The sequence below is a fragment of the Oncorhynchus mykiss genome, chromosome 12 (genome assembly GCF_057628025.1).
Source record: "Oncorhynchus mykiss isolate SJ-2025 chromosome 12, ASM5762802v1, whole genome shotgun sequence".
NCBI lineage: Eukaryota > Metazoa > Chordata > Actinopteri > Salmoniformes > Salmonidae > Oncorhynchus > Oncorhynchus mykiss.
In genome coordinates this window covers 16188318-16209957 of record NC_143033.1, presented here as the reverse complement: position 1 = coordinate 16209957, position 21640 = coordinate 16188318, and the positions used below count along the sequence as shown (strand labels likewise).

General features: G+C 41.9%; 1 protein-coding gene across 1 annotated transcript; it reads left to right on the top strand.

The window, feature by feature from the left end:
* Positions 1 to 2874: 2874 nt before the first annotated feature.
* On the top strand, positions 2875 to 20734 carry LOC110537036 (thrombospondin-4-B). Its single transcript, XM_036937005.2, has 22 exons — positions 2875 to 3653; positions 10436 to 10633; positions 11116 to 11363; positions 11888 to 11987; positions 12319 to 12401; positions 12505 to 12556; positions 12795 to 12946; positions 13067 to 13204; positions 13686 to 13763; positions 14095 to 14247; positions 14394 to 14498; positions 14651 to 14758; positions 15150 to 15309; positions 16480 to 16598; positions 16755 to 16807; positions 17160 to 17353; positions 17963 to 18141; positions 18244 to 18292; positions 18396 to 18592; positions 19254 to 19426; positions 19539 to 19678; positions 19873 to 20734. The coding sequence occupies exons 1-22, from the start codon at positions 3575 to 3577 to the stop codon at positions 19932 to 19934; spliced, it is 2820 nt and encodes a 939-aa protein (XP_036792900.1). The 5' UTR covers positions 2875 to 3574; the 3' UTR covers positions 19935 to 20734.
* Positions 20735 to 21640: the final 906 nt, after the last annotated feature.

Here is a 21640-nt window from a genome sequence, read left to right as displayed (position 1 = left end):
AGTGACAGTGTTGGGTGTTGGGCCCAGTGACAGTGTTGGGCCCAGTAACAGTGTTGGGCCCAGTGACAGTGTTGGGCCCAGTGACAGTGTCGGGCCCAGTGACAGTGTCGGGCCCAGTGACAGTGTCGGGCCCAGTGACAGTGTTGGCCCCGGTTGGCCCCGGTGACAGTGTTGGCCCCGGTGACCGTGCTGGGCTTGTTAAAGCTACAGTCTGAGATCTGGGAATTTATTCAATGGTAATTTCAATGAATGATATATAAACATTGATAATTGAATAAAGGACTTATAAATGCTTCATGAGCTCAGTAAAACGGTCTTATCTTGGTAAACTATGCAGTATTTAGTTTTTTATGTATTATTTCTTACATTGTCAGTCCAGAATTTATTTTGTGTTATTACATACAGCCGGAAAGAACTATTGGATATCAGAGCAGCGGTAACTCACCAGCACTACCAGTATTACAACCAGGAATACAACTTTCCCGAAGCGGATCCTTTGTTCACACCCCCAGGGCAATTGAACTGATTCCAGAAGCCAAATAAAAACAACGCCGGCGGAGGAGAGGTACTCGGAGTGGTCTTCTAGTCCAACTTGTGGTGCGCACCCCACCCACCACTTCCGAGTATATTACTCGCTAATGTTTACTCTCTGGATAATAAAGTTGACGAGCTCAGGGCATGGGTTTCTTTCCAGAAAGACATCAGGGATTGTAACATATTCTGTTTCATGGAAACATGGCTCTCTCAGGATATACTGTCTGAGTTGGTACATCCGGTTGGGTTCTCAGTTCATCACGAAGACAGGAATAAATATATTTCCGGGAAGAAGTAGGACCGGGGGTGTGTGTTTCATGATTAACGACTCATGGTGTAATTGTGACAACATACAGGAACTCATGTCCTTTTGTTTACCTGACCTAGAATACCTCACAATCAAATGCAGACCGTATTATCTCCCAAGATCATTTTCTTTGATTATAGTCTTGGCCATGTACATCCCCCCTCAAGCCGATACCACGATGGCCCTCAAAGAACTTCAATGGACTTTATGCAAACTGGAAACCACATATCCTTAGGCTGCATTTATTGTAGCTGGGAATATTAACAAAGCAAATTTGAGGAAAAGGCTGCCGAAGTTCTATCAACATACCGACTGTAGTACTCGCACTACTAAAACACTCGACCACTGTTACTCCAACTTCCGCGATGCCTACAAGGCTTTCCCCCACCCTCCTTTCGGCAAATCTGACCATGACTCCATTTTGCTCCTCCCTTCCTATAGGCAGAAACTCAAACAGGAAGTACCCGTGATGAGGACTATTCAATGCTGGTCTGACCAATCGAAATCCACACTTCAAGATTGTTTTGATCACGCGGACTGGGATACATTCCAGGTAGCTTCAGAGAATAATATCAACGAATACGTTGAGACGATGAATGCGTTTATCGGGAACTGTATAGGAGATTATGTACCCACTATGACTTTTAAAACATACCCTAACCAGTTTGTCAGAATTTGTGGGGTTTTGTTTGTCCACCCGCCTCTTGAGGATTAACCACAAGTTCTCAATGGGATTAAGGTCTGGGGAGTTTCCTGACCATGGACCCAAAATATCTATGTTTTGTTCCCCGAGCCACTTAGTTATCACTTTTGCTTTATGCAAGGTTCTCTATCATGCTGGAAAAGGCATTGCTCGTCACCAAACTGTTCCTGGATGGTTGGGAGAAGTTGCTCTCGGAGGATGTGTTGGTACCATTCTTTATTCATGGCTGTGTTCTTAGGGTAAAATAGTGAGTGAGCCCACTCCCTTGGCTGAGAAGCAACCCCACACATGAATGGTCTCAGAATGCTTTACTGTTGGCATGACACAGGACTGATGGTAGCGCTCACCTTGTCTTCTAAGGACAAGCTTTTTTCCAGATGCCCCAAACAATCGGAAAGGGCATTCATCAGAGAAAATGACTTTACTCCAGTCCTCAGCAGTCCAATCCCTGTACCTTTTGCAGAATGTCAGTCTGTCCCTGATGGTTTTCCTGGAGAGAAGTGGCTCTTTGCTGCCCTTCTTGACCCCAGGCCATCCTCCAAAAGTCTTCGCCTCACTGTGCGTGCAGATGCACTCACAACTGACAGCTGCCATTCCTGAGCAAGCTCTGTACTGGTGGTGCCCCAATCCCGCAGCTGAATCAACTTTTGGAGACGCTCCTGGCGCTTGCTGGACTTTCTTGGGCGCCCTGAAGCCTTCTTGACAACAATTAAATGGTTGATTTAGGTGCAATCTTACTGGCAGCAATATCCTTGCCTGTGAGACCTTTTTGTGCAAAGCAATGATGATGGCACGTATTTCCTTGCAGGTAACTATGGTTGACAGAAGAAGAACAATGATTCCAAGCACCACCCTCCTTCTGAAGCTTCCAGTCTGTTATTCGAACTCAATCAGCATGACAGAGTGACCTCCAGCCTTGTCCTCCTCAACACTCACACCTGTGTTAACGAAAGAATCACTGACATGATGTCTGCTGGTCCTTTTGTGGCAGGGCTGAAATGCAGTGGAAATGTTTTTTGGGGGGATTCAGTTCATCTGCATGGCAAAGAGGGACTTTGCAATTCATCTGATCACTCTTCATAACATTCTGGAGTATTTGCAAATTGCCATCATACAAACTTAAGCAGCAGACTTTGTGAAAATTAATATTTGTGTCATTCTCAAAACTTTTGGCCTCCACTGTACAATGTAGAAAATAGTAAAAATGAAGAAAAACCCTTGAATGAGTGGGTGTGTCCAAACTTTTCACTGGTACTGTAGCTCATTACATTTCTCCAGTCCCATCCCTGAGCTTTATAGCAAAACCAAGTGGCAGGGCTGCCGTTTTCCTGATAAAATGAATTTCGGATTTCAGATTTGGGTTTCAGATCGCTCATTTCCTGTCAAAAGCCTGTAGATTAAAAGGAAGCCGGGATGCAGTGGAAAGGTGTTACATCTGAAGCCCTGAAAAGCTGAAAGAATCCCTAACAGTGTTTGGGAGGAGGAGGTGTGTGCCAATAAAATGCCTCCTGACTGCCAGGAGACTGACTTTATTGCTGTACTATTAACACACGTTTTTTTCTCTAAAGTCTGAAGAGTGGCACAGATCAAAAAGTTGCACATTGTTTAGTCTGGCTTACTGTAAGTACAGAATGTTCACTGCCCACAATGAGGTCGTGAACCATGGAAGAACCCCTGCATGCATATACACACACACACAAACACACACATTAATGGGAGCCAATACGGTGGAGAATGTTTTGGTCACTCCTCTGCATGTGGCTGTCTGAAGAAAGCTTAAACCATCTCCGGCCCTGCTCCTCCTCCCTCAGTCAGCCTCCTGTCCTCCCCACTCAGCCACACACACACACAGACAGCAGCTGTTCCGTGCCTCACTATGACAGCCTAGCCTCACCTCTGTCTCTACTGTGAGCCATACACACCACACACATCCAAGGCAACAAACAGTACAGGAGGACCAAGAGCACCACTCTGCCTGATAAAGATAAGTCACTCCAGAGAAACAGGTCTGGGAACAGTGAGAGGACAGAATGGGGTTGTGGACGACACTGATCGTGGCTTCGCAACTGATCTTCAACCTGTGTTCGGAAGTGGGAGCCCAGGGCTCAGGTGAGTGTAGCTGACAATGACTTTCTTAAATTATTACTGAATGTGATGCCATTATGATCTTGATGTGGTCATTGAAGTCTGTTGAAACCATGCAATTGCACCACAAAGTACTTTTAAGGTATTGCTTTGTAATCACAGGACACAACCGCTAAAAGTAAAAATTCAACAATTTGATCTTAGCCAAAGACATACAGTTTAAGTTGACATACAAACCGACTGTGATGTCATCTTCAGATGCCCTTTATCAGTCTACTAAAGCTCTCAGCACTCTACCTCAGAGTATTCCAATCGAGAACCATGAAGCTCTGAGGTAATGATTGATCTAACAGACACTGTGATTGAGAATATCACATATCACATTTTTCCCCAAAAGTTTAAGGTAACAAAATCAGTCAACACAAAAATATATATTGCTCTTATTTAGATTGCAATCACCATTGTACAGTTGCTTTTTTACTTTGTAAAACGAGAATATCATATTCATTCACACTCAAGCCAATATACACAGAGGGCTAGACAGGACATTTGATACTCTGTTGAGTAAGAATAAATGTTCTGATAAATAGTCCTCTGTGTCCTGTGTGGTAAGAATATTGAAAATACATGCTTCATAAGAATGTTGTGTACTGACTTTAGACTGAGGAAGAGTAAGAGGTGATGACTGAGATGTGACCGCTGTATTAATTGAGTGTGTGTGTGTGTGTTTAGTGTGTGTGTGTGTGGGGGGGGGGGGGGGGGGGGGGGGTCTGGAGTCTGGATATGATTTAAAGTACCAGCTATAGCACACACATGGGAATAATCACTAATGGTCTGCATGCAATTTTGGAGTCTGAAAACACACACACACACACACATATGCACCACAACACACAGGCCTTTAAATGGCATCTACACTGAGGTACAGGCCATAACTGTCACATTATTTTACAAAATATATTCACAGCTATACTGCACACAGTTGTCGCCGTTGATAAATAGTAAACATTTGACTCACTAGCAGTTCATACAAGTATAAATTATTGGCAATTATTGCATGAGGTTTCACTATAAACAAACAAAAGTTTGGACTTATTAAGTAAATTGTCAATTATATGCCTTGTGTTTACAGTACAACTTTGTTATTACTTATAATAATACAATATATACTATTTTGCAGACACTTTTATCCAAAGCAACTTACAGTCATGTATGGTATCGAACCCACAACCCTGGCACCACGCTCTACCAGCTGAGCCATACAGGACTTAAATGGATTATTTACCTTTTAAGGCACAATATACATATCAGACAACAATAATGCAGTTGTTTATTATCTACTGCATCTAGGTGATTTTACTGTCACTTTATGACTTCAATTGACTTTATGTGGTACATCATGTCGCATGTGTCATACTGTATGTGAGCTGTTCAGGTGAATTTGGTTTTGTATAGCTTAACAGATCATGATAGGACAAGCGGTGGCTCTGGGGATGAAATCTAACCCTTTCTCATGGAACTTTGTGAGGAGATCCTGACACACAGATGGAAGAGAGAGAGTGTGTATAATGTGTCTAAACAGACAGATGAGAATAGAAAAAGAGTTGGTTTGTTTAGACTGTTTTATTGGTGCACCCCCCAGCCCCAGTTTGCAGGCCAAGTCAGGTTGAACCATACAGAGATCTATCTGTTAGTGTTTGCCTAACCTCCCTCCTCAAGTGACGGGGACAATAGTGATGCTGAAGCCTTTCACAAACCAGGCATCAGTGTGTTTGTAAAGGTGAGATTGAGTGCAGGAAACAGCATGAAAAGGAGGCTCCAGTCACGTTTAACCACACACCTTTAAAAGCACCCGTGCTGCTCCCTGGTGAGCTGGAGCAGATTGAGGCCAGGCAGGGGGAACGGGAGGAAAGACTAGAGGCAGGAGAAAATAAGAAAGATGTCTGAAGCTGACAGACACAGATGGAAGCCCACGCACGCGTGCGCACACACACGCACACACGCACACACACTGAGAAGAGAGAAGATGAGAGCAATTTTCTAGAAGCATTTGGGAGCAATTTGGTGCGTGCCTTCATTACACTGTGCCTTGTAGACGGCTGCTAGGACACTTGTGTATTCATGTACGGTCTCAGACTGGCGGGGAGGGATTCAAGGCACATCCTCCCATGGCCTGCTGTGTCCCGGAGGGACTTTATTGGAATAGAATTGTAACCTTGAGCTTAACCGTCCACTCAAGAGAAAGCTTCTCACTGTAACCAGTGACTGTAATCTGGTTCAGGTTATTAATCAACCTACCAGGTTGTTTAGAGATCATACAAAAGATTTTGCTGTGACTCTTATGTGGATGATGTTAAAAATATTTGTTGGTCTGATGTGATTAATAAGGAGCATCCAGACACTGCACTTGATGAATTTATGAAATTGCTTCTTCCAATTATTGACAAACATGCACCTGTTAAGAAACTGACTGTTAGAACTGTTAGGGCTCCATGGATTGATGAGGAAATTAAAAACTGAATGGTTGAAAGAGATGAGGCGAAAGGAGTGGCTAATAAGTCTGGCTGCACATCTGACTGGCTGACTTATTGCAAATTGAGAAATTATGAGACTAAACTCAACAACAAAAAATAAGAAACTGTATTATGAAGCCAAGATCCATGATACAAAGAATCATGGGAAAAAAACATTGGAGTACATTAAATTAAATTATTGGCAGAAAGACAAATTCAACTCCATATTTTAATGAATCAGATGGCTTATTCATCACAAAACCATTTGATGTTGCAAATTATTTTAATGATTACATCATTGGCAAAGTGGGCAAATTTAGGAAGGAAATGCCAACAACAAACAATGAGCCATCGTATTCATGCATAAAACAAATTCTAATGAAAGAAAAGCATTGCAAGTTTGAATTTTGTAAAGTTAGTGTGGGAGAGGTGGAAAAATCATTGTTAACTATCAATAATGACAAACCTCCTGGAATTGACAACTTAGATGGAAAGCTACTGAGGATGGTAGCTGACTCTACAGCCACTCCTATCTGTCATATATTTAATCTGAGCCGAGAGGAAAGTATTTGTCGTCCGGCCTGGAGGGAAGCCAAAGTAATTCCGCTACCCAAGAGTGGTAAAGCAGCCTTTACTGGTTCTAACAGCAGACCTTTAAGCTTGCTGCCAGCTCTTAGCAAACTGTTGGAAAGAATTGTGTTTGACCAAATACAATGCTATTTCTCTGGAAACAAATTAACAACAGACTTACCGCAGGGTTATAGAAAAGGACACTCAACATGTACTGCACTGACACAAAGCTTCTCTAATGTTAAACATGTAAAGTGTGGTGTACCGCAGGGCAGCTATCTAGGCCCTCTACCCTTTTTTTTATTTTCTTTACCAATGACCATCCACTGGCATTAAACAAAGCATGTGTGTCCATGTATGCTGATTATTCAACCATAAAAGCATCAGCAACCACAGCTAATGAAGTCACTGAAACCCTTAACAAAGAGCATTGTATTTGGTAGAAATAGTAGACCTCAGCTGAATCTGGTAATGAATGAAGTTGCAGTTGAACAAGTTGAGGATAATAAATTACTTGGCATTACCTTGATTGTAAACTGTCATGGTCAAAACATATAGATTCAATGGTTGTAAAGATGGGGAGAGCTCTGTCAGTAATAAAGAGATGCTCTGCTTTTGTAACATAACATTCCAAAAAGCAAGTCCTGCAGGCTATAGTTTTGTCTTATCTTGATTATTGTCCAGTAGTGTGGTTGAGTGCTGCAAGGAAAGACCTAGTTAAGCTGCAGCTGGCCCAGAACAGAGTGGCACGTCTTGCTCTTCATTGTAATCAGAGGGCTGATATCAATACTATAAATGTCAGTCTCTCTTGGCTAAGAGTTGAGGAGAGACTGACTGCATCACTTCTTCTTTTTTATAAGAAACAATGTGTTGAAAATCCCAATTTCTTTGCATAGTCAACTTACACACAGCTCTGACACACACACACACCAGACATGCCACCAGGGGTCTTTTCACAGTCCCCAAATCCAGGACAAATTAAAAAAAGCGTACTGTACTACATAGAGCCATTATTGCATGGAACTCCATTCCATCTCATTTTGCTCAAATGAACAGCAAACCTGGTTTCAAAAAACAGATAAAGCAACACCTCACGGCACAACAACATTTTTTTAACCTTTATTTAACTAGACAAGTCAGTTAAGAACAAATTCTTATTTACAATGACAGCCTACACCGGCCAAACCCGGACGATGCTGGGCCAATTGTGTGCCGCCCTGTGGGACACCCATTCACGGCCAGATGTGATACAGCCTGGATTCTAACCAGGGACTGTAGTGACGGCTCTTGCACTGAGATGCAGTGCCTTAGACCACTGCTCCACTATTTGACCTAGATAGTTTGCGTGTATGTATTGGTATTGCTATATAGGCAACCTGTGACTTAAAAAAAAAGATATTGATGTAGTTCTGTCCTTGAGGTATTCTTGCCTATTAATGTTTTTGTATTATGTCATGTTTCATGTTTTGTGTGGACCCCGGGAAGAGTGGTTGCTGCTTTTGCAACAGCTAATGGGGATCCTAATAAAATACCAAATACCAAAACTCTTTAGTGGCTTCTACATTCACCTCCCTGAGCACTCAGTACAGTCTATCCATATTTGTGTGGTAAAAGTGGTCAAGCAAAAGACCCACTACGTTATTCCAGCCCATTCTAGTCTACTGACGTAAAGTATTGTCTCGGAACATCAAAACTACTAGCTCAAGACTGATCAAAATACCATACATTCTGATAAAAGGGAAAATGTTTTACCCCAAACTCTGCCTCATCTGCCTCATCAACAACTAGCCTACTCTCTCGTGACGACCAGCATCTTCTCAGCACTTTAAAACCTCTAGCTCAGCAATCCTCACCATTCAGGTCGATGTGATCAAGTGGACACTACAGGCCAGGCAATGTAACATTTCTCCCCAGCTAGCCAAACTCACTGTGATGTTCCAGCCCAGTTTAGTCTACAGTATTGACGTACACTTTCCCCCCGAAACATCCAAAACACTGTCGTGTCTTTACTATCATTAAATGAAGACTTTTAGTTTTTATCAAAGATTCTCTGTAATTAGTATTATGCGATTAAAATGATTAATCATGTAACTGTAATTAACTAGGAAGTTGGGGCACCAAGGAAAATATTCAGATTACAAAGTTATAATTTCCTAATATAACTTTTCAGATATTTTATATCTGATCAATTAGTCTTCGAATTAATTAATTATTTACTTTACCTCACGTTAGTCTCATTCCAAACGTCGTAAAATGTTGGTTATCTGCACGAACCCAGTCTTCACTATGAGTCATCCATACATCAATTGTCTTAAATCGTTTATTTACTAACTAAGTAATTCACAGAAGTGCATAAACAAACAAACAAAGTAAATATGGTTACAAGAAATGATAGGGGAATGTGCCCTAGTTGGCTAAACCGGCATGGCGGCTTGTTGTATTAAAATGTAACAAATGGACCAGTTCGTAGCTGGATACTTCACCGATCTTTTATACCTCCTCCGGGAACATAAATGTTGTTCGGACCTCAAGTTCTGTGAGGTGGAAGAAATTCCCTTGTTCTCTATGAAACTTCACTCTGTCGCTATACTGTGTGGCCATGAGGCAGGATCTTCCTGGAATTTACGACCTCTCTGACCACAGCAGCCTAGTTGTAGGCAGGGAGAGGGGGATGGGGCTTGCTGTACCCAAAGAGGGCAACGTCATGACAACACCTTGCTCAATAACCATCCTATTCATCTACACGTGTCTTTATTCTCGCTGTACTGAGCAGCAGAACTTTACTTTGTTACTTTACTTCCCCTCAAAGATTACTTTACTTTATTTTACTTTAGTTTATGTTTCCTTTTACAGTTATTTTACTCTATTTTATGTTTCTCTTCACAGGTATTTCACTTAACTTTATGTTTCCTTTTACAGTAATTTTACTATACTTTATGTTTCCCTTTACATTTATTTTTACTTTATGTTTCCCTTTACAGTTATTTTACTTTACAGTTCCCTTTACAGTTATTTACTTTACGTTTCCCTTTACATTTATTTTACTTTACATTTCCCTTTACATTTATTTTACTTTACATTTTCCTTTACAGTTATTTTACTTTACATTTCCCTTTACAGTTATTTTACTTTACATTCCCCTTTACAGTTATTTTACTTTACATTTCCCTTTACATTCATTTTATCTTACTTTACATTTCCCTTTACAGTTATTTTACTTTACATTTCCCTTTACATTAATTGTATCTTACTTTACATTTCCCTTTACATTAATTTTATCTTACTTTACATTTCCCTTTAAATGTATTTTACTTTACATTACCCTTTACAGTTATTTTACTTTACATTACCCTTTACAGTTATTTTACTTTACATTTCCCTTTACAGTTATTTTACTTTACATTTCCCTTTACAGTTATTTTACTGTACATTTCCCTTTACAGTTATTTTACTGTACATTTCCCTTTACAGTTATTTTACTTTACATTTCCCTTTACAGTTATTTTACTTTACATTACCCTTTACAGTTATTTTACTTTACATTTCCCTTTACAGTTATTTTACTTTACATTTCCCTTCACAGTTATTTTACTTTACATTACCCTTTACAGTTATTTTACTTTACATTACCCTTTACAGTTATTTTACTTTACATTTCCCTTTACAGTTATTTTACTTTACATTTCCCTTTACAGTTATTTTGCTTTATTTTTTCCTCTGTAGTGTATGATCTCCTCAATTCCCCGGACTGTCTGCCAGACCTGCTGCAGGGTGGCTTAGTGGAGCAGGGCGTTAATGAGGCGTTCATCCTCACCACCTTCAAGCTGCAGCCCAAGACTGGCACCACAGTGTTCGGCCTGTACAACCCACGGGACAACAGCAAGTACTTTGAGTTCACCGTGCTGGGGAAACTCAACAGAGGTAAGGGGTAGGGAGGAGAGGCAGGGGCGTCATACCCATTGAAACCGATGGTTTATCTACTTATACTCTGAAAATACAGAAGATATTGTTTATTTTACTCATTATTAATTCAAAGGTATCGATTTCTGGCCACCATTTCCTCTCAAAGAAATGAGGTGCACAACGGGGAGAGGGATGCATAATACATTGGTCTTGCTGAATGCACTTTTCTGTACTATGTCAAATTAAATAACATTTTAATTGTCACATGCTTCGTAAACAACAGGTGTAGACTAACAGTGAAAAGAGTCTTAGTTCTCTCTCTCTTTTAATTTAATTTGTGTTTAAAAATCATTATTTTCGCTCTCTGCTTCTACATTATTCATGTATTAATTTCATTGACGCATTTGCTGTGATTCCCTTTTCATCACATGTCCTTTTCCTTTAACTATCAAGTTCTTCTCATCTCTCTCCCTCTAATTCTTTCCCTTCCTCTCTCCCAGCTGTGCTGCGTTACTTGAGGAGTGATCGGAGGATGAGCTCCGTGACCTTCAACAACATCCCGCTGGCAGACGGTCAGCGCCACCGCCTCCTTTTCCACCTGAAGGGCATGCAGCAGGGACCTGGGGGGGTGGAGCTACACCTGGACTGCAGGCTGGTGGAGACGGTCCGGGATCTCCCCTCCGTGTTTCAGGGTCTGCCTGCAGGCTACGGTGTGGTGGAGCTGAAGAGCATGCAGGGCAAAGCAGAGGTGATGTTATTAGATATGTTTCAAACCTATTGCTTTTATAGAGCACTTATTTAGACCATTGTCAAATTGGGTGCAGTTCAAATGTAGTGCATCATATGTAATAGAGCTATTATTTACTCATGGATCCAGACAAAATCACAGAACCTTCAACTGAGGATTGGTTGTCAGTCTGTTTCCATTTAAGCCATTTGACCAGAGCTACCCAGACACTCCCCAAACCATTGCTTTTGTTGACTTTGTACTCAGGGAAACTATGAGTGATGTCACCTATTTACTCCTAGATCCTCCTTCCAAATTCAAATGACCCTAACCCCCTAGCGTGATAGTCTGTGCCAGATAGTCTGTTTCTGCTTTGGCCAAATGCTTGTCCATCGGAAATTAGAGTTGGCTACAGCAGGTAAAAATCGGGAAATCGGGAAACAAATTTGGTAACCACCTTGTCCTAATCTAATCAAACCCATCCATCAGCATTCAGCACTGATTCCAACTAATGTGTCCCTGTTGTTGGACTTCTTCATAAACAGGAAGAGCTGGAGGAGCTGAAACTAGTGGTGGGAGACACGTTTGAGAACGTAGCTTCTCTTCAAAACTGCCACCAACAAGGAGACTCAGTGCAGACTCTGGGTAAGAGTTTATGACAAAAAATATATAAATAAATAAACCAACTCCTATTCCTGTGTGTTCCCTAGTACTGTCTAGTTTACACAGACAAAAACATTTTGAGGAAAGTCTTTCTCTTGAACGTTGCCCAACTGTTTTTCAAGAAGCAAATAAATGGTGATATATATATATATATATATATCTATATATATATATATATATATATCTATGTGTCTCTACTTTCAAATTCACACAAAAACAACAGTTACTGTAGATTGATGTTAAACAAGAACCCCCCCCCCTCGAGGCTGTTGGTATGACTAATGTTCTTTTCCAATGCTGCTCTCCCGTGCAGGAGTCAACACAAAGCAGCTGTCCAATCAAATGCTTGATCTCACGAAGGTGATAAACGAGCTGAAAGATGTCCTCATTCAGCAGGTAACTATAGTGCTCAAGCTCATCTGGGAGCTATTAATAAACTGTACCTCCTGACCCACTGAGTCCATAAAAACTCAAAACATGTATATGTTGCTTTCTAAAGGTCAAAGAGACATCTTTTCTCAGAAACACCATCTCTGAGTGCCAGGCTTGTGGTAAGAACATCCACCATCACCATTATATTACAAATGATGTATTAAAGTTCTGTTATATGTTGTTTATAGATTGGGCAAATAGCTTTTTCCTGACCATGAGGAAAATCACTGGGTCCTAGTAATAAAACTAGTTTGAAGTACGTTCGCTTATAACACATTCATTACTAATACATGAGAAACCACTGGTATTGTGGAAACGAGTGTCATAAAAATATATTTCCTCTGGGTGTCTTTGAAGGACTGGGTGGAAGCGAAGTCATGAAGCAGAAGTGTGCCCCTGGCGTTTGTTTCCGCGGTGACATGTGCATTGAGACAGAGGACGGGGTTGAGTGTGGACCCTGCCCTGACGGATACACAGGGGACGGCTTCAGCTGTGATGATGTGGATGAGGTAGGGTGTGTTTGTGTGTGTATGTTATATTCAGGTGCATGCGTGTTTACTGTATGTATTTATATGGTTGTAATAATTCTGAAACACTAACCAAGCGTCTTCTTTCATCTCTCTCTCCAGTGTCAATTTAACCCATGCTTCCCCGGGGTGAAATGTGTGAACACGGCTCCAGGGTTCCGCTGTGACGCCTGTCCTCTGGGCTACTCTGGTCTGGCTGTGGAAGGGGTGGGAGTGGTCTACGCACAGACAAACAAACAGGTCAGTCAACATAACCAACATCACCAAATACAGTCAAGGTCTCCAGGTCAGTCAACATCACCAGCATCATTAAATGCAGTCAAGGTCACCAGGTCATTCAGCATCACCAAATACAGTCAAGGTCTCCAGGTCAGTCAACATCACCAAATACAGTCAAGGTCTCCAGGTCAGTCAACAACACCAAATACAGTCAAGGTCTCCAGGTCAGTCAACATCACCAAATACAGTCAAGGTCTCCATTTTAATTGGGTAAAAGAAAAAGCTGCACACTCTAGTAGGTCTGTTGTAATAATTTATTCACCAACGTTTCGACAGGAAGGTTTAAAGTCAGTCAATGGACAATTCAAGAAGATTCATTTAAATTAAATATACTCCTACCCACCCAGTGACATTGTTATTAGGATAACTAATCATGGAACACCTTTTCAAGATATGTATCATAATAATCATCTCCAGTCTTGTACTTTATACGGTCTCTTAGGTCTGTGATGACATTGACGAGTGCAAAGAACCCAACAATGGACAGTGCACCGCCAACTCTCTCTGTCACAACTCTGCGGTAAGGCCTGAGTGTGTTACTCTGTCATAAATCTGCGGTAAGGCCTGAGTGTCTGTCTGTCTGATAGCCTGGTGGTCGACTAGATCGGTTTGTTGCTTCAGCCAACTCCTGACCTTCGTTTCCTTCAACAGAAATTGCTTGAAGCACAAACAGATCTGGCACCAGGCTAGTATCTGATAGCCTGGAATAAAAAACGGAATATTGCTCAATTTAAACAATAATGCAAGGAGGGAACAATGTTAACTGGATTCCAAATCTCTGACTGCCTGCTACAAGTACTACATTTATTCCTATGTCTCTCATTGCCTATTACCCTACATTATCCCTGTAGGGTTCATATGTCTGTGGGGGCTGTAAGACAGGCTACACAGGGGACCAGGTGAAGGGATGTAAGCCAGAGAGGAGCTGTGGTAACAGTTTGACCAACCCCTGTGATGTCAACGCCCAGTGTTTCCAAGAAAGAGACGGCTCCATCACCTGTCAGGTGGGGTCCTAAGAATCACAAACTGGCCTCCATTGACAGAACTCTCCCTCACACACACAAACACACGCACACATACGCACTTACACACGCAAAAACACACAAACACGCACTGCCTCTTAAGTGTTCTCTCTTCTTTCTCCTGTCAGTGTGGGATTGGCTGGGCTGGTAATGGCTACCTATGTGGAAAGGATACAGACATTGATGGATACCCTGATGAGAAACTTAAGTGCAAGGATATGCTCTGTAAAAAGGTAACCATGACAACACAAGAAATACAACTATCCTGGGATAAACAACCCCCCCCCCTCCTCTCCCTTTTCCCCTCCCTCCATCTTCTTTTTATGGTGTGTCTGTTAAAGTGATAACCATAAATCGGTCAATAAATAAATCTGTCTGTTTTCAGGATAACTGCATGCGCGTTCCTAACTCTGGCCAAGAGGATGCTGACAAGGACGGACAAGGAGACGCTTGTGACACCGACGCTGATGGTGACGGTATTCTGAATGAACAGGTAGACCTTATACCTTTACACACACACACACACACACACACACACACACACACACACACACACACATTAAATTAAATGCATTTATAAAGACCTTTTTACATCAGCAGATGTCACAAAATGCTTATTTAGAAACCCTGCCTAAAACTCCAAACAGCACACAATGCAGATGTAGAACCACGGTGGCTCGGAAAAACTCCTTAGAAAGGCAGGAACCTAGTAAGAAACCTAGAGAGGAACCAGGCTCTGAGGGGTGGCCAGTCCTCTTCTGGCTGTGCTGTGCTGAGAATTTGAAGGAGCATACTTAAGTTCACACAGGACACCGGTTAAGACAGGAGATTTCACCAGATAAGACAGACTGACCCTATTCCCTCTGTGCCCCTCTCCCGTGCAGGATAACTGCTGGCTGAAGCCTAACGTGGACCAGAGGAACAGTGACAAGGACAGCCATGGTGACGCCTGTGACAACTGTCGCACGGTGGAGAACCCTGATCAGAGGGACACTGACAGTGATGGGAAAGGAGACGCCTGTGATGATGACATGGATGGAGATGGTACGTACAGTGACACATCACTGCCACATAGCTACAGTCCGTCACAGTAGTATGTTCCAACAGCCGCTTGTCTAGAATCCTTGAACATACAGTACCACCAAGCACCAACCCTACCCTGACCCAATGATTTATATACTAGATGATTGACAGGGGGTGCTGTTTTGAAGCCACCGCACCTCCATCTTGGCATTCCCCATCTAGCGTAAAAAAAGGTTTCGGAAGCTATATAAATTCATTAATTCATTTCTACGTTAATTATATTACAGACACCTTAATGCATACTTTTAAATTATAGAATGTGAGCTAATCATGAAAAATATCTATTAAAAAAATTGTTACTGTCCCCACTAAATTGTATTTTTTAAATACAAGTAATTTTGTCCTTGACACATTTAATTTAAATACTGTAGCGTTCCATTCATTCCTATGGAGGACTGCTTCTTCTGGGGGGTGTCAATATGCCCGATCTGTGGCTTCAAAGCCTCTCACTAGCCAGTACATAGAGTAGCATCAGCAATCCAGGGTTTATATACATAATTGCCATGACCCCACTACTAAAATGACCTCTCAAGTTAACAGAAACATACAGTATGCCTTTATCATCCTCACTCTTTAATAATGTAGATGACTGTCTGGGTTTCTTTTTATAGACCCTGTCTACAGACGGCTTGACCTTTATGCTACAACCACAGTACTGTTGCTTTCCAGAGATAAATGAGAAATGACACACACGGCCTACCATATTTCAACAGTTCACTCAGATGACAAGTGCAACAGTGCCTCCTTGTGGCACAACTATTGAACTATTAGAAACAGCATATCAATGGAAATAGTATCAACCACATGCAGTTTGCTTTTAAATCCCAATGCATTGATTCAACGTCAGTGGTTAAGCCTTCAAATCATACAAATCATGTTTTATGACTTTCTCATGGGCCACACTTAAAGTTCACTTTTTGCATGTATCCAACCGAGATTCACACATGTTCTAAATGTGAAATATCTAGAACAGCCATCGCTGGTGTTCATACGTCACAAAGCAGCGCTCCTAAAGGAGTCCACTTGAAGCTGAAGCACTCATGTATTTCACCAACACTTCTGCAGAGTGGTGGGATACTATTGGTCAGATAACTTTACAAACTCAAACTTTGTAATTGAATTGGTCTCCAGGCTTGAAGAACTTCCTTGACAACTGCCAGCAGGTGGTGAACCGAGACCAGCTGGACCGGGATGGAGACGGAGTGGGAGATGCCTGTGACAGCTGCCCTGATATCCCTAATCCTAACCAGGTTAGACTGCTTCCACAGGCCTCCTTTAGGGTTCTGAGACCTGTTCAGTTTACAGATATACAATGGGATATGGAGCAACTGGACTGTCCTACCCTGTAATAAATATTATACTGAGTGGTCAAAAAGTGTTTTAACAAATCTGTGCTCTAATTTTAGTCCGACATTGACCATGACCTGGTTGGGGATTCTTGTGACACAAATCAAGACAGGTACAAGAAAAACACATTTTAAAAGTGTCTGACTTGAGAAAACGTATGCTCTTAAAATATCCACTTCATGATTTAATTTATTTTAGTCAATTCATAATTGCAGTAGTCAATATATCCCTTTATTTTGACAAATATTCCCATTTTACTGTATATTTTAGTATACAATGCATAAAGTAGGTTGCCAGTGCAATGTTACTAAACTGCCAGCCATTCCCTACTAGCCGGAGTCCCAGATCTGTTTATGATGTCAACTCCATTGCTGTAAGCAACACTCAGGCTAAATCCATTCATATAATGACCTGAACCTATCTTTTCTGTCCTTCCTCCCTGTGTGTCATCCCCTGGTCTGTAGTGATGGCGATGGTCACCAGGACACCAAGGACAACTGTCCCAACGTGATCAACAGCTCCCAGCTGGACACAGACAAAGACGGCCTGGGGGATGAGTGTGACGATGACGACGACAACGACAGCATCCCTGACTTCCTGCTACCAGGACCCGACAACTGCAGACTGGTGCCCAATCCCGACCAGCTGGATGAGAACAGTCAGTCTTTAATATTTATTTCAAATAATTTACTTTACTGCTTCAAACAAATTGCAGAGCAACGGGACAATCTGAATGTGAATTCTTGAGTCATCACCTAAAACCTATTGCCTGGTGATCCAGTCTGTTTGTGCTTTGGCCAACACCTCTCTGTGTTAGTTTGTGTCCTGCCAAACAGACAGTAAATGGTGTGACAACTGTAGAAGAGTTGACTACACCAACAGTATGGGATCAGACTACATTTTAAGTGAAAGTAAAACACAAGAAAGTGAGCAACTATGCATTAACAAGGTTCTCTATCAAATTAAATTTTATTCGTCACATGCTTCGTAAAACAACAGGTGTAAATAACAGTGAAATGCTTACTTCACAATGACATCTGCAAAAAAAATAACTGTAGCTTAATTGGTCTACTACTGTATCATTCATCATTGATATTCAACCAATTTGTGGCAGGTAGCCTAGTGGTTAACCCTATAGCTCCTGTATGTTGCTCTGGATAAGAGTGTCTGCTAAATGACTCAAATGTAACTCTCCACTCTACCAGTGTATTGTCTATGCTTAGAACCTTACTGGGCATCATTTCCTTTGTGTATTCTCTCCTTCCAGATGATGGTGTTGGAGATGTGTGTGAGTCAGACTTTGACCAGGACAAGGTGATAGACAGGATAGACAACTGTCCAGAGAATGCTGAGGTCACTCTGACAGACTTCAGAGCCTATCAGACGGTGGTGCTGGACCCGGAGGGCGATGCCCAGATTGACCCCAACTGGGTGGTACTTAATCAGGTCAGATGATCATTTACTGGATGGACTTACAACACAATAAGTTCAACATGGCAGAAATGCTTTGACGTTGTCAACATAACTGACATTTAATCTCTCAAACAGGGAATGGAGATTGTTCAGACCATGAACAGTGACCCTGGACTTGCTGTCGGTAAGAAAGACTTCCAAATCGTTATATCGTTATATCTCATATGGTATTGTATCAAGTCGTATCCTATTTTATCGCGACATTTTTGTTGTGTATTGCTCCCTAGGTTACACTGCGTTCAGTGGAGTGGACTTTGAGGGGACATTCCATGTTAACACGGTGACTGACGATGACTACGCAGGCTTCATCTTTGGCTACCAGGACTCCTCCTCCTTCTACGTGGTCATGTGGAAACAGACTGAACAGACCTACTGGCAGGCAACACCCTTTAGAGCAGTGGCCGAGCCTGGCATCCAGCTCAAGGTGTGTGTGTGTGTGTGTGTGTGTGTGTGTGTGTGTGTGTGTGTGTGTGTGTGTGTGTGTGTGTGTGTGTGTGTGTGTGTGTGTGTGTGAGATTGTGTTTTTGAAGTAAGTACAAAAAGACAAAGATAGATAGATTTGGTTTAGGGTGTCTCTTGATTGTACAATTCACACACATGTGTACTATGGAGAGCCACCCAAAACACAATCTGTATTGAGCAGACCTACTAGCTGGCCACACCCTTCAGAGCAGTGGCTGAGCCTGGCATCCAGCTCAAGGTGTGTGTGTATGATTGTATGTGAGATTGTGTTTTGAAGTAAGTACGAAAAATAAAGATAGATTGTATTTAGGGTGGCTCTGTACAATTTAACACACACACATGTGCTATGGACAGCACAGGAGGTTGGTGGCACCTTAATTGGGGAGGATGGGCCTGTGGTAATGGCTGGAGCGGAATGGGTGGAATGATATCATGACATCCATGTGGTTGATACCATTCCATTTGCTCCATTCCTGCCATTATTATGAGCCGTCCTCCCCTCAGCAGCCTCCACTGATGGAGAGCCACCCTAAGCCAAATCTGTCTTTGTTTCTTTGTACTTACTTCTTAATTACCTTATCTCCCTCGCCATCTCCTCTCTCCATCGCTCTCTCCCTCCCCAGGCTGTGAAGTCTAAGTCAGGTCCAGGGGAGCACCTGAGGAACTCCCTGTGGCACACAGGGGACACCAACGACCAGGTGCGTCTGCTGTGGAAGGACCCCAGGAACGTGGGCTGGAAGGACAAGGTTTCCTACCGTTGGTACCTGCAGCACCGACCCCAGGTCGGATACATCAGGTGAGACAGCTGAGAGAAAAATAGAGAGAGAGAGTGTGTGTGTGATGTCATGGCTACATTTAATACACAATGGTGTACAACAATGGCTAATGTCTGTTGGGTGTTTGGACAGGGCCCGTTTCTATGAGGGGACAGAGCTGGTGGCTGACTCTGGTGTGACCATCGACACCACCATGAGAGGAGGCCGACTGGGCGTGTTCTGTTTCTCTCAGGAAAACATCATCTGGTCCAACCTAAAGTACCGTTGCAATGGTAAGCAGCATGCTTTCATCGAGTGTCGCAGCGGTCTTAGGCACTGCATCTCAGTGCTGGATAAATAAATAAAAATTACAATTGTTTTGAACTCAAATTAGTCAAATTCATCAACCAAAGTGGCAACCTTAATTTAACTGACTCTTGGTAGAACTTGACTTTGACCCTTAACCTCTGACCTCTAACCTAAACAGATACCATCCCTGGGGACTTCCAGGAGTTCAGCATGCAGCACGGCGTCGTCGACGGTCTCTAAGCATACAGAGAAAAACTGAAAGAGAGACCGTTTCTCCAGATGTGTTTGGAATGTACTGTATGTGGTGTGTGCGTTTGTACACAGTGGCAATACTGTATGTGTGTGGTCTGTTTCCATGTCTTCCCACTTCCCCAACAAAAATCTAATCAACTTGTCTTCATGGGTGTTATAATCAGTGTCCTCAATGGTTTAAATTAGGACTACTAGAGTAAAATAAAATTCACATTTCACATTTCAAACATAAGATTGTATTATTTGAGCTCATTTTGCAATAACATCCACAAACAGAAACATCAGCCATTGATATAAGCTTCCTTCTCTCTCCCTCTCTCAGAGCTTTGATTCTCAGTGTGTACCAGCCCCACACAATGTCATCACACAATATGGACATGAGAGAAAACACAGGAGATGAATTAGACCATGGGGACTTGGTCATGTCTGAGCATATTCCATTGTCTTATACCCTGGTACCAGATCTGTTTGTGCTGTCTTGTCCTGTTGGAAAGACAGCACAAACAGATCTGGGACCAGGCCAATTGTCTTGGACCTGTGACCTCAATCCTCCCCAGAGGCCTAGTCTTGACCAAGAGTTTTGTTATCAGTGAATATCCCGGCTCCTTAAAACAACTCTCTAGAGGCCAATAGAAAGCGATTTGAAAATGATTCCCAAATAAACTCCACTCTTCTGCCTGGTTTAAGTCTTAGTCCCCTGTGTAGGTGTTTGTAAGTTTGAAATGTTGATTATTTTATAAGTATAATGCTATCAACAAAGGAATTTCAAATAAAAAAATGTGATAAGAGATATTGTATTGTGTTTTTTTGGTCTTATTTATCAGCCTTATTGAATGTGTTTCTCCAGATTTTCATCGGCCAGTCTCTCAGTTCATGTGGCTGAAAGAATAAAGAGCTGTGAGGAAACAAGAATATTGACCTGTTAACCTAGTATTATTATTATTGCCGGTGATCATGTGGCACGGGCATCCATAAGGTATGCTAATATATTTAAAAAACAAATCTAATCTCATTCCATAGTCACCCTCATATTTTGGTCATGCCTCCGAGCGAGTTGGTAGGGGCGAGGTGGTGGTTTGGGATGTATGACAAGTTATTTGGCTATAGAACTTCGGTGATAACAAAGTCCTGAGGGACTTTATGAGGCCTAATGTGGGAATGTATATTGATAGGCCTTCACCAAATGTGTCACTTAAGATCCTAAAAAGACTATTCAGGAAAGAGTTTAAAATGGATTTAAGATTGTATTTTTAAGGTTTATTTAATAGATTGACTTTCTATCATTGAAAACAAGTTTCACCCCAGCATTCCTGTTCGTACATTCTTGCTCTTGCTGTACAACCCTTTTCATGAAACTCAAAACTACACAAGAATATATTTATTCTGAAGGCTTTGTCAACAACAGAAAAAACAACACAAAGGAGGTTTGAAAACAGTTCAGATACTCCACTAGAATCTGGTCTTTGATCCTTGCACGCTATTGGCTCTCAGCCGTCACCTGCTGAGAGCCAACTCTTGTTGCGAAAGCCCCTCTCAGACATTTTTTCCAAACTTGCGTAATAAAACCATGTAACCCTACCCGAATAAACTGATCTTACCTGACTGTGTTAGTCATTAGCTTTCATCATTGCTTTTCACACACAGGGTTTGTGTCTGAATTGAAATGGCAACCTATTCCCTATATAGTACACTAC